At 49.3% G+C, this 11001-nt stretch overlaps 6 protein-coding genes across 6 annotated transcripts; all 6 read left to right on the top strand.

Annotated features, from left to right (window-relative positions):
• Window positions 1–700: 700 nt before the first annotated feature.
• On the top strand, window positions 701–2284 carry TEOVI_000201500 (uncharacterized protein; the record flags this gene model as incomplete). Its single annotated transcript, XM_067225149.1, has 1 exon — window positions 701–2284. The coding sequence occupies one exon, from the start codon at window positions 701–703 to the stop codon at window positions 2282–2284; it is 1584 nt and encodes a 527-aa protein (XP_067081250.1).
• Window positions 2285–2467: 183 nt separating this feature from the next.
• TEOVI_000201400 (uncharacterized protein) lies at window positions 2468–5557 on the top strand (the record flags this gene model as incomplete). Its single annotated transcript, XM_067225148.1, has 1 exon — window positions 2468–5557. The coding sequence occupies one exon, from the start codon at window positions 2468–2470 to the stop codon at window positions 5555–5557; it is 3090 nt and encodes a 1029-aa protein (XP_067081249.1).
• A 352-nt stretch (window positions 5558–5909) lies between these two features.
• On the top strand, window positions 5910–6719 carry TEOVI_000201300 (uncharacterized protein; the record flags this gene model as incomplete). The annotated part of the gene is made up of 1 exon (XM_067225147.1): window positions 5910–6719. The coding sequence occupies one exon, from the start codon at window positions 5910–5912 to the stop codon at window positions 6717–6719; it is 810 nt and encodes a 269-aa protein (XP_067081248.1).
• A 712-nt stretch (window positions 6720–7431) lies between these two features.
• On the top strand, window positions 7432–8268 carry TEOVI_000201200 (uncharacterized protein; the record flags this gene model as incomplete). Its single annotated transcript, XM_067225146.1, has 1 exon — window positions 7432–8268. The coding sequence occupies one exon, from the start codon at window positions 7432–7434 to the stop codon at window positions 8266–8268; it is 837 nt and encodes a 278-aa protein (XP_067081247.1).
• Window positions 8269–8709: 441 nt separating this feature from the next.
• TEOVI_000201100 (DNA replication complex GINS protein PSF3) lies at window positions 8710–9246 on the top strand (the record flags this gene model as incomplete). Its single annotated transcript, XM_067225145.1, has 1 exon — window positions 8710–9246. The coding sequence occupies one exon, from the start codon at window positions 8710–8712 to the stop codon at window positions 9244–9246; it is 537 nt and encodes a 178-aa protein (XP_067081246.1).
• Window positions 9247–9525: 279 nt separating this feature from the next.
• Window positions 9526–10977, top strand: TEOVI_000201000 (MYND finger, putative; the record flags this gene model as incomplete). Its single annotated transcript, XM_067225144.1, has 1 exon — window positions 9526–10977. The coding sequence occupies one exon, from the start codon at window positions 9526–9528 to the stop codon at window positions 10975–10977; it is 1452 nt and encodes a 483-aa protein (XP_067081245.1).
• Between the last annotated feature and the right edge of the window lie 24 nt (window positions 10978–11001).

Raw genomic sequence — 11001 nt, 5'->3', positions numbered from 1 at the left:
TTTTTTTTCTTGTTTAGCGCTTACTACTACCAGTTCTTTTCCTACTTTTCTCTTTTAATCTTGGTGAGTTGCGGTAGCGGCGCTTAACACGTGTGTGGCAAGCGTCGTGTACATGCATATAGCGTAGCGCGCTCAATGGATTAACTGAGAAAAGACTAAAGAAAGTATCACTACTTTTCAATACATTTATTACTTTTTCCTTTGTCTGCCACTAACTATGGTTACTAATTCTCCTCCACTTGTCTTATTTTCGTTCTGTTTGTTGTCCCTTTTTTTTTCTTGTTTTTTTATATTTGTTCTCTGTTCTTTTTTCTTTTTCTTACCCAAGCCGTTTCCTTGTTGTATTCCACTTTGGCGGTATCGCCATCAACGCGGCTATCTCTTTTTGATACTTCAACACTTTCCCACCCTACCCACCACCCCTGCAGCCGTTGCCGTGAGGCAGGCGATACTTTCGGGACAAAACTATGCGCAAGCGCGCAAATAAATTAAAAGATATTTATATATATATATGCCTGTATCTTCCGTGCGTACCCCTCGCGTCTTCACGCCTTATTCCAATGAATTCTCTCTTTTTTTTTTTTCTTCGCTGCCCACCGCTACGTCCTTTGCGGATGGGTACGTTTAAACACTACATTTTGCTTATTGTTAGGGCCCCTACGTGATCATAGGAACAGAATTAAGCTGATTGGGGAACATTATGGTCCTCGCAGAAGTCTGTAGTGTCTCGTGGCGGCGGTTTGCGGTCTTAAAAGCACCTGTTTGGAAACGCTTCCCAATAGCAGAGAAACGGCTGTGCGTAAGCAGCCGGGGGAATCGTATAGGAGTAAGTGCCGAAGCAAATCACTTGCGGCCGCTACAACGGGGTAAGACTGTCAGGGTGAAGCCCTTCAAGCAGGTAAAACATCGTGAATTACGTGCGGACAAAGAACTGCTGCCTCAGAATGAGGCGCTCAACGAGCATATCATTAGGAGTGCAGGAGGTTCACAGGCCGCTGCACGGTCAGCCGCGGAGGCATCTTGCATTGGTGAGGATAAAGCAGAAAGTGGTAATGCACGGTTGGTTCAACACGACCCCGCAACGGTGGTGACACTCGACTCCCAAAGAGAGGAACTGCATCTCGACCGCTCGCAGCGGGAATTGCTTTGGAATGCTCGCAGGCGACAGTACCAACAGCTTCTCGTACGCATTGTCACGTGTATGGAGTCTCATCTCGCGCCCATCGAAAAGTGTCATGTTTTACTCGCATTGCATGATGAAGTTATCGACAAACGGATTCGTCTTCGGGTAGACACATATGAAGATATATTTCACGTGTTCTACGCCGTGGGAACGCTGGGTAGCTCATCACCTTCACTAGATGCTGAAGAGGTAGCTGGTCGCACCGCAAAGGCGGCACCGAGCCTCCTGCCCGCTGAGTTTGTCAGCCCCATCATCGCAGCGGCATCCCTCCTCACGGGACCGATGCTCCAAAGCCTTTGGAGGGTATATCGTTACATGATTGATAGCGGAACAAATCCCACATCCCGCGTGGTGCAGCATGTCATGGGAATACTCGAAAGACACCGCAAGAAAGATGTCGTTGTGGAGGCGCGCGCACACTCCCTCATGATGGACCTTGACCGCTTTCACCTCGCACCTACGGAGTACACTATAGCCTCCTACATTGGCGTGTGCGACGTGAACGCTGTGATGCATCTGGCGGTAGCGCGAGTTACCGACTATCGCACAAGGCACGAGCGGCAAGTGTCTGCCGGTGTGTGCGCACGGCTTCTGTTTGGGTTGATGCACAACCAGCAGCATGACGAAGCGCTCGCGTGTTTGTCTTCCATTGACAGCACAGTTATTACACCGCAACTTCTCAACGCCGCTCTTCACGTGACCTGTCACTCGCGTGATCCGCTTTCCGCCTTTGCTATTTATAAGAGTGTGATGGGACGGCCTGGTGGTAGGGCGAGTGGGATGGCGCCCAGTGAACACACCTTCACCATTCTACTGGAGGCGATGGAGAAGGCACAGTCGTACGGTGAACTCAATTACTTTCTTCGCGAAATGCGCCGCTTTCGTGTAAAGGGAAATGGTGTGACACTCAACAAGATACTTCGCGTGCTGCTCAAGCTGAATCGATATGAAGAGGCCTCTGCACTTTTGGTGACAATGGACAAAAAAGGCGTCACGGTTTTTGACGAGCTTCGACAAGAGTACGCAACGGCCGTGCGTGCTCCCCTGAGGGAAGAGATGTGCAAAATTACCGAAGACGCGAACGCCGCCACAGGTCGGTGAAATTGGCATCATCACATCGGGTGTTTCGTACCAACGACGAGTCTGTATCCTCTCCTTTCCCTCCCCCTTTACGGAAGTGCTTTAATCGTGCGCCAATGTTGTGACTCACCCCGCGCACATCTGCCACTCTTTCTCTCTCGCTATTTGACGTGGTAACATTTAACAGCTTTCTAGTTGCGGTTCATGACTTCAAGTTGGGGCCCGCAGCAACATGAGGCCCTCGTACAATTTCTGCGGAACGTCACTTCCTCTGACATGAATGTACAGCGGGATAACATCCTGCAGCTGCAGCGTTTTGCCTTCAGCGGCGGGGCGGCCATTTTCTTGTTGGAAGTACTATGTAGTGGAAACGAGAGTTATGAAGCGTCTATTCGTCATTCAGCTGGGTTGATTCTGAAACAGATCGTGCAAATAAACCCGACCATTATTGATTGTTTGAACGCCGATATAGTTGGACCGCCCCTGCTTAGAGCGCTGGCAGACACGATTCCTTCTGTGAACGTAGCCGCGAGTCTTGTGGTAGCATCCATCGTGAGGGGTGAGGGACTTTTGCAGCGCTGGCCACAGCTCCTTGAGACACTGAAAAATGAATCTAGTCTGACATTCCTTCGGTGTCAGCAGGCCACTGATATGGAGGGATTCTTTACCGTCAGCCGGACTGTACAAGGTTTGGCCACCTGCACACGAATCGTGTGTGAAGAATGCAATGAAGAACTTCGGGAACTTATTGAAGCGGACAGCTCGGCGTGTGAGTGCTTAGGTGAACTTTTTTCGTATATGCTTCAGGCTGTAGCTTTCATGTTGCGTAGTGGAGGCGATGTGGCCAGTGCTATGCAACTAGTGCTGTCAGCCGCAACGTCATGCTTTGTTGAGAAGGTGTTTTTTCTCTCAGACAACCCGGACGAATCTTTTGATGACTCCACGCCTGAGGCATCGCTTGACGTGTCCACTGCACCAGATCATACCCTCCACTATGCGAAACAGTTGCACGAGCAAGTATGTGCTCTTGTTGCTGAACTGTGTACCGCCCCATTTAACCAACACGTATTAGTGGCCACAACGGAATACCTAAGTGAGGCCCTTCGGTGGGACACAGAGTCTTCAGCCTCCACTATTAACGCAACTGTTTTATTCTTACCACACGTACTGTACCGTATCCGCAGCCACGAAAGTGAAGAAGAAAGTATTGTCATACGCTGTCTTACACTTCTGGGCGATATAGCGGAGACACATGCAACAGTGCTATCAGGTATAGCTCGGGAGGTGGCTGAAACTCTTTTCTACAACGCAGTGCACTTGACTGATATATTTCCCAACACAAGTGAAGAAGAAACTACGAGCGCACCTGATGACGAAGCCACCGTCCGCCCCGTCGTGCTCAATCGACGCAACGTGGAAGCGGGGGATGCCGAAGATCATTCCGACGAGAACAAAAGTGACATGAACAGCTGCGGCGCCACGGATAGAAGCGACGGGCAAGAAAGTGATGCGGAGTGTGCAACAACCAAGAAGCAAGCCTTCACCCATATTCTTGACGTTATGAGCTGCACATGCCCAGGAGATCTTCTGGCGCATCTCATCCCCCTCATTACCTCGGCCTTAACGAGGGAAGCAAACTCCGTGGAATCGCTGAAAGAGCAACAGGCGGCACTGTTTATATTGGCTGAAGTTGTGGACGAGTTGTTTGATGACTTACATGATGACTTCTTGGGGCACGTGTCAGCAAACTGTTGGGGAGCTCTCGGCCCAAATTCTACGGCGCCTCACCACCTGCGTTATCAGGCAGTTCGTTGTGTGGCTCGAATGTCAACTGGATGGGCGGCAAGTGCACGCCGACCGGCACACCTGCAGGGGTTGATTTCCCCTCCGCCTGTGTTACATCTGCTCATTGGTGTCACGGCATCGGAGGTGAGTAAACAAGTTCAGCTGGAGGCCATTAACTCCATCACGAAGGTTACGCTTTATTCATTGGATGACTGTCGCATCGACGGCGAGACCAGGGCTGTTGCTTCTGCACTGTCCACTGTGATTCGGGGACTTGTTTCTGCACTTCCGTCGATGCAATATGCGGCAAGAACGGCGACGTATCGCTGTTTATCAGAGGTTCTTTCGGTGGCCTCCGGTAACGAACAGCGACAACAAGAGCCTTTGATTGACGATATTACTACCATGCACACCATAACTGCTTTGGGGAAACAGGGACAACAACTCGCTTCTCTGCTTCATCACGGCGAGAACAAAAAAAAATCCGGAACTAACGCTGTCGAGCTTATTTCCTTGATGAATGCCATGGTGGAGGTCGTTTCGGCCGCAAGCAAGGGCACGCTAGAAGATGTAGTATCTCCTCTCACTGAATTCGCCCTTGTAGTGCTGAATTGTTCGGCAGACACCGAAGGGAATTCATCCTCCATCATGGAGGTGTACGGTAGTGACATCGCCACACTTGTCTTCGATATGCTGGACGGTTGCTGTTCTGCATTGATGAATGAAGAAGAACTACTTTGTATGATAGATTCATCTTTGCGTACCGCAGTGCTCCTGAAGAATGTAATGGTTGGATATGGTACCGGCGCAGCTAATAATGTTGTCTCTGTTTGTGCCCAAATTCTCGAAGAAAGGCAACGGCGGCAACAGTTTGGTGAAGTTGAACTAGCGCGCTCGTGCGTGGCATTTCTTAGCACTGCTATGCACTTCCATAGAGATCCACACATGGTCGCCACAATTTGTCGATTGTGTCTAACAGAAGTGGCCTGCGAAATGCCAGCGGTAAAGGCTATAAGTAATGTTTTTCTTTGCTTGGGGCTGATCTTCTACAACCTTCTGTTTGACCACAACGCAGATCCAGTCCCAATTCTACATGTAGTGGTTTCTTCACAGAGTCTGAACAACTTGACGGAGACGTTGCGGAGCTATCTTACATCATCGACAGCGCAGGACAGGGGATACGTGAAGATGAACGCTTTCATTTGTGCTGTTGCGTTGGCCGCTCTCCATCAGGTGGGACGCCTGCACCTGGACGTGGCAGAGCCGCTGTTGTTTGCTGTCATTCATGCCTCGCCCAGCTTCATTCCAAGGGTGAAAAATCACATTGGCGAGGCCTATCGACTGCTGCTGATGCTCTCGTTACTACTCGCTGCTGATCAATCGAATTGGGCCCCGGTGGTTCCAACAATCGTAAAAGCAATTGACTCATTCACCAGTACTGCACCCACAGTGCTCAGTGCTGAGGTGCGGCGTCGTTATCTACCTTTGGTTGGCGCAAATGGACAATAGGTGGCGCTTTCGTTCGTTTAATATTTGTTGAAAGTGGTGTATGTAACCTGAAGACTGGTGGTGGAACGTGGCCAACGCATTGTTCCCGTTCGGCCGGGAACTACTTGCTTTCCTCAGCAGATGTCACTTCACCGAAACGTGATTTTCTTTTTTTTATTTATTTTTTGACCTTCCCTTCTTTCTTCTAATCACTCTGCCAACCTGTTGGGCATCAGATCCTCCTTTTTGTTAAAGGGAAAGAGTGAAAAAACTCAGGAATACAAAATCGGAACTAAACACAGAAAAAGAGAAAGGGAAAGGGAAGGAATTGAGCAGGTGATAGTCTTCAAGCAAAGGAGGCAAGAAATCAAGGATGGCTCAGACGAGCAACAATGTCACTCACTCAGACAAGTATCACGTGTGCGAGTGCTACGGACACACACAGCAATTGCCCAACTATAAGAAACTGACCAACCCGCGCACGCTGCAGGGCTTCTACGCAAAGCAGAAGGTGAGCGCCTGCCCGTGCATCCCCAACAAGAGGGAGAAGAATTTCAACACCACATACTGCAGCGAAAACCCTGCAAAACGCAATGTGGCATTTCCTGAGGAAACTTACCGTGACTTCGAACCTGGCAAGCACAGAGTGCATAAGGCAGCCAGCGTGCCTGGAGATGGAGCGACACTTCGGGATCCCGTAACGAGAGCCCGCCTCGTCTTCCCCAACGCCTGCAACTACGGCGGCACGGTGGCCAAACATACTTTTCCTGCCATTGGCCAACCGAGGCGTCTGACGCCAGGTGAGCGAAAATACGAGCAAATGTACGACCGCAAGGAGTTCCTAAAGGCTGTGCTTCGTGATGAGATTTGCCATCGCGCGGAGGCTGAGAAGCAGTTGGAAGAGTTGGAAAATGAAACCGGGCTTCGCGGAAGCCGCCACGCACGACTACTTGCAGAAGCTGCAGCTGCGGCCAGGGAAGCACAGCTGAGTGAAGATCATGAAGAACCCAAGACGGTAGGGGAGCAATACGATGCTGTGATGGATGAGCTGCGCTTTGTCACGCGGCAGCCAGTCGGTTCTAAGCTCAACATCATTCGTATGTATTACACACTGGAAGAGCAAGAGAGAATGCGGAATTTTGCTCGTAGCTTCGGATCACAGAAGACATCCGGGCGGGTATGACGGGTGAGGAAAGTAACAAAAAGAAAGAAGATGCGTGAATTGATGGGGGATTTCAATTAACAAATGCGGATTCTTGGGAAGCGATATTTCCTCCATTATTTTTTTGTACACATAAGAAGACGTACACCATCTTACCTCCCGCATTTTGGCCCCCAATACTTTTGTACAAATTATTCTTAGATTTTTCGCCAGGGAGGAGGAGTTGCTAGCGTGCGATCCGAGTCCTGGTGCTTTGTCGCACGTTGCTTTTATCCTAGGCTCCGTTATGCTGCGGAAAGAAAGAAAAATGTAAACTTCAAGTATTATTCTCTTCCTCCGTGATGTTTCCAGCGCGGAGGTGGAGATTGTATGTATTTATGTGAAAAATGGAGAGGTAGTTGACGAGTTCAGCGTAATGAGTTTAGGAGGATTCACACCTTAGTCCATTGCTTCTCCCCTTCCCTTCCGGCGCCGGGCAAAGTGACGATGTCGTTAGTTTCCGTTGTTTGTTGGATAGTTGTGGCGGTGTCCCGTGAGCTTTTGAAGCCACTGTGTATGCTTTTGGTATTTCTTTTTCATTCTGTTGGTCCCTTCCTTTTCTTTTTTTTCGTTCTAAATGATACGGTCGAACGCAAATAACAGTAGACTCTAGAAAGAATAAATATAAGGCCGACGCAGTTGGTAGACCGATACGGAAGGAAGGAATAAAAACAAGCCAGATAACAAAAAAAACATGATTGGAGGGGCGGTGTTAAACCCCCATAAACCAGCCACTGAAAAGCCCTCCACAGAAACTCCCCAACGGCCATCGCGCCTGCCCACTGCAGCGGCGGCACAACACGATAAAAAGTACCACCATTGCGATTGCTACGGCCATCCACTCGGGTTACCCAATTATAAGGTTCTCGCGCAACCAAGAACCAATAATTATTACAACGCGACGGGTGGTTGTCCTTGCATCCCCCGCTCCGCAGCACATCCGGGGAGCTGGAGGAACAAGCGGGAGCAGCTTCGTTCAACTGCAAACCATTTTCCATTCGGATGCACCAAAAAGCGTCCTGGTACCACGTGTTGTGTGCACGCCGGTGAGACATATGGTTGGCTCCCTGGTCCACACAAAGTGCTTGCGAAGAATTGCGCTGCTTCCGGTCTATGCGATACATTTGGCAATATGGCTTTCAAGAAACCCATACGTTCTCAAGACAAGGACAGTGACGTGAGCAGCGTAACCACGCAAAAGTTAGCGAAACTCGAGGAGCTCATCCTGCGCGAACACGGAGAACGGCGCAGAATTGAAATGGATGTGGACGAGCTCGAAGATATCAAGAAGCGTGGCGCAGAGAATGACTATAAGGTGGACTACGAAAACGAAAAGAAACGAAAGCAAGCGATGGCCGCTTCAGAGGGACAGCTGAAGGAACTCCTGCGTGAGGTTCGTGGTATTGTAAACAGACCTCTTAACCAAACAAACATTGACATTTTGCGGGGCATTGTTGACCGTCAAGAGCAATTCATGCAGCTTCGCTCCCTGAGGGCGCACGAAGACTTTCCGCCGATTATCCATCCCTAAGAAAGAGGAAACAAAATTCCCCTAACGGGTTCGGCTTGTATACGTAAATGTAAATCACCTGTATGTACTTTTTTTTTTTTTGTCGTTGGTGTTGTTAAGTGTTCTTGGTGTTTTTTGGTGCTGGCACGAAGGCAGGAAGATTAGATCTTTTTTTTTTCATTGCTCTATATGGAGAAAGGATCTTATACCTCTAATACCAAGCCTCATCATCATTACGGTGGTATTTTATTTTATCTTATTTTCCTGCCCTCTTGCTTGTAGAAGCGCACAGGGAGACTGCATGTATCAGATGATTCACTCACTTTTTAATCCTTCCGAATGGGAAGCCGCATGACCTTTCATTTAGTACCAAAGATAATTGTGTGCGGATATACACTGTGTCATTTCCCCTTCCATGGGACCCATTATTTTGTCTTCACTTATCAAATAGAAAACGGTAGAATGATCAAGAATTATTTTGATCTCTCTAGCATTTTATCCAATGAGGAGTTAATCCCAGTCACCTTCACCACACCCTTGTTTGGGCTTGGCAAAGACGTTAACCCCCGTACCGCTGAGGGCGAGACTCATGACGAGGTGCAAGTCGGAAGTACCGCAACTCTTCCCCTGTGGGCAGCAGTGGCTTTTCGCCAAGTAGGTCATATAGTGCCCCAGGTTCCGTCACGTTACACCACATCGGTATTTCGCGAATTTAAAACTGACCCACTTGCTGTGAGTCTTCATGCTAAATCACCTTACTATTATGAAGCAGGGCTTCTGCTGTGTGCAATGCTCCCCACGGGCGATGGCAACCGACTAGCGGGGCAACTCTTTAGACTCTATCAGTTGCGATATCTTAAAATCATCCGTGCAGCTGCGAAGAAGGGGTTTGACTTGAGTGATGTGCGAGAGAAGCTCTGTGAAAGTGAGCGGGACCTTCTGGACGCGTTAATTCGTGGAATGGAGGAGGAACGACAATGGTACCGTAGCGCCTTCTAGATCGTAACGGAGGCAAGTGACAACCAACTATATCGCGTGGCCCCACTGATTTGGGGGGTGTACCATATATTATTCTTTTCTTTTTTTCTTTTTTCTTTTTTCCTTCCGTTGTTGGCACCGTGGAACTACATTCAGGTAACTGCAACAACTGATCTTGTTGGAAACCTGTAATCCCCCCTTCGCTTCCACTTCATGACGAGTCCCTCATCCATCTCCCGTTGCTTTTCTCTCCTTGCGCTCGTTCTTGAAAATAATGCGCGCCTGTTAGTCAAACCGACCATGACAACTTCCCCATCCACGCCCAGTAATGAGACCCGTTTGGCAAATGCACAAGCGGTGGAAAGCACAATGAACAATGCAACCGTACTCCGATATCCCTTTCAATCCATCGACCTCGGATGGTTGGTGGATTACATTGGAGCCTGTTTTCAACCAGAGGACCGCTTCCCTGCGGCACTTCGCCTGCTTAATGACTTCATGGCATTCGCCGTACTCCATAAGGACCCTTTTTTGGGAGAGGCTTGCTATGAGTTCTACAACGCGACGGCGGCGAAGGATGAGGAAGAATGGCCGCGGTTTCCCAAGGGTATGGATTCATTCTGTGACATCGCCCGTCGTGTTTTTGAGGCTATCCGGCTTGTTTCCAAGTACCCGCAATGGGACGTGAATTCGAAGGTAGAAGCCCTCGGAAACATTAAGGAATTCATACTGGATATTGGGGAACCCAGAAATACTCCAACCAAATTTAGCACCTCCAATGCAGAAGAGGCTATGAAAACCACCCTCAGCTTAATAAATGGTTTGAGGACCTCGCTCGACAACTTGGAGATCTTTGGTGCGTTGATGGATTCGCTAAGGGCGCTGTTCTTTTGCTTTAGCCCGTGCGTTGGTGTGTATAGCATGTTCCAGGGTGCCAATGCGAATGGAACTGGGACATATGTCTGTTGTGACCGTTGTCCATGTTACGTGAAGTTCCGTAGCACGTACACGTTGTTTATAAAGGACATTGAGAAAATGAAAGTCATTGACTGTTTGCTTATGATGGCAGTAAAGGAGGATGATGCGTTTGCATGTAAGTTGGTGGAGGATTTGCTCCAGCGACTGGATTACCGCAATCCTTTCCTCGACAAGCCGGTGCGTAGGGTTCAAAATGGGTCCCTTTTTGCAGCGAGAGTAGCACTGTTCGACGCATTCCGCCACGTGAAGGCGATCATGACGGGGTCAATAAACCTGCATACTGATCTTCCATCCCATGTTGCAAGCGTCGCCCTCGCATTGCATGTGGTGCGACGGGAAGTGAAAAATATGGCCTGCGCAAGCGAACAACTTCCGGTGCTGGACCGCGCACTCACCACCGCCGACAACATATACACACGCCTCGGGAAAGGTAGTGTGACACAGCATCTGCACACACTTAAGGAGTACATCATCACCACATTCGCCTTCCTGAGCGAGCCTCAATATCACCTTGCGGTGCACAGTAAGACGCCGCCAAATGAAAATGGGGTTACCCCGAAATGCCACAATCCGTGTTGCCCGGGAAATGTAAAAGAAGTGCTGAAGTGCGCCGCTTGCCGCACCGTATCTTATTGTGGTGTGGCATGTCAACGAGAAGATTACAAGTCACATCGGCCCCTCTGCATGGAGATGGCCCGCCGAAAGGTAGCGCCGACGATTATAAAGACAGCAGAAACTGAAGTGCAGACCCTAAAGTCCGCTGCCTTCAGCTGAGGAATTTTCTGGCCCGGATCGCAC

Source organism: Trypanosoma equiperdum, assembly GCF_001457755.1.
Source record: "Trypanosoma equiperdum strain OVI genome assembly, contig: ctg_480, whole genome shotgun sequence".
Classification (NCBI taxonomy): Eukaryota; Euglenozoa; class Kinetoplastea; order Trypanosomatida; family Trypanosomatidae; genus Trypanosoma; species Trypanosoma equiperdum.
Note: the sequence above shows the minus strand (reverse complement) of the source record. Positions and strands in the feature narration are given on the sequence as shown.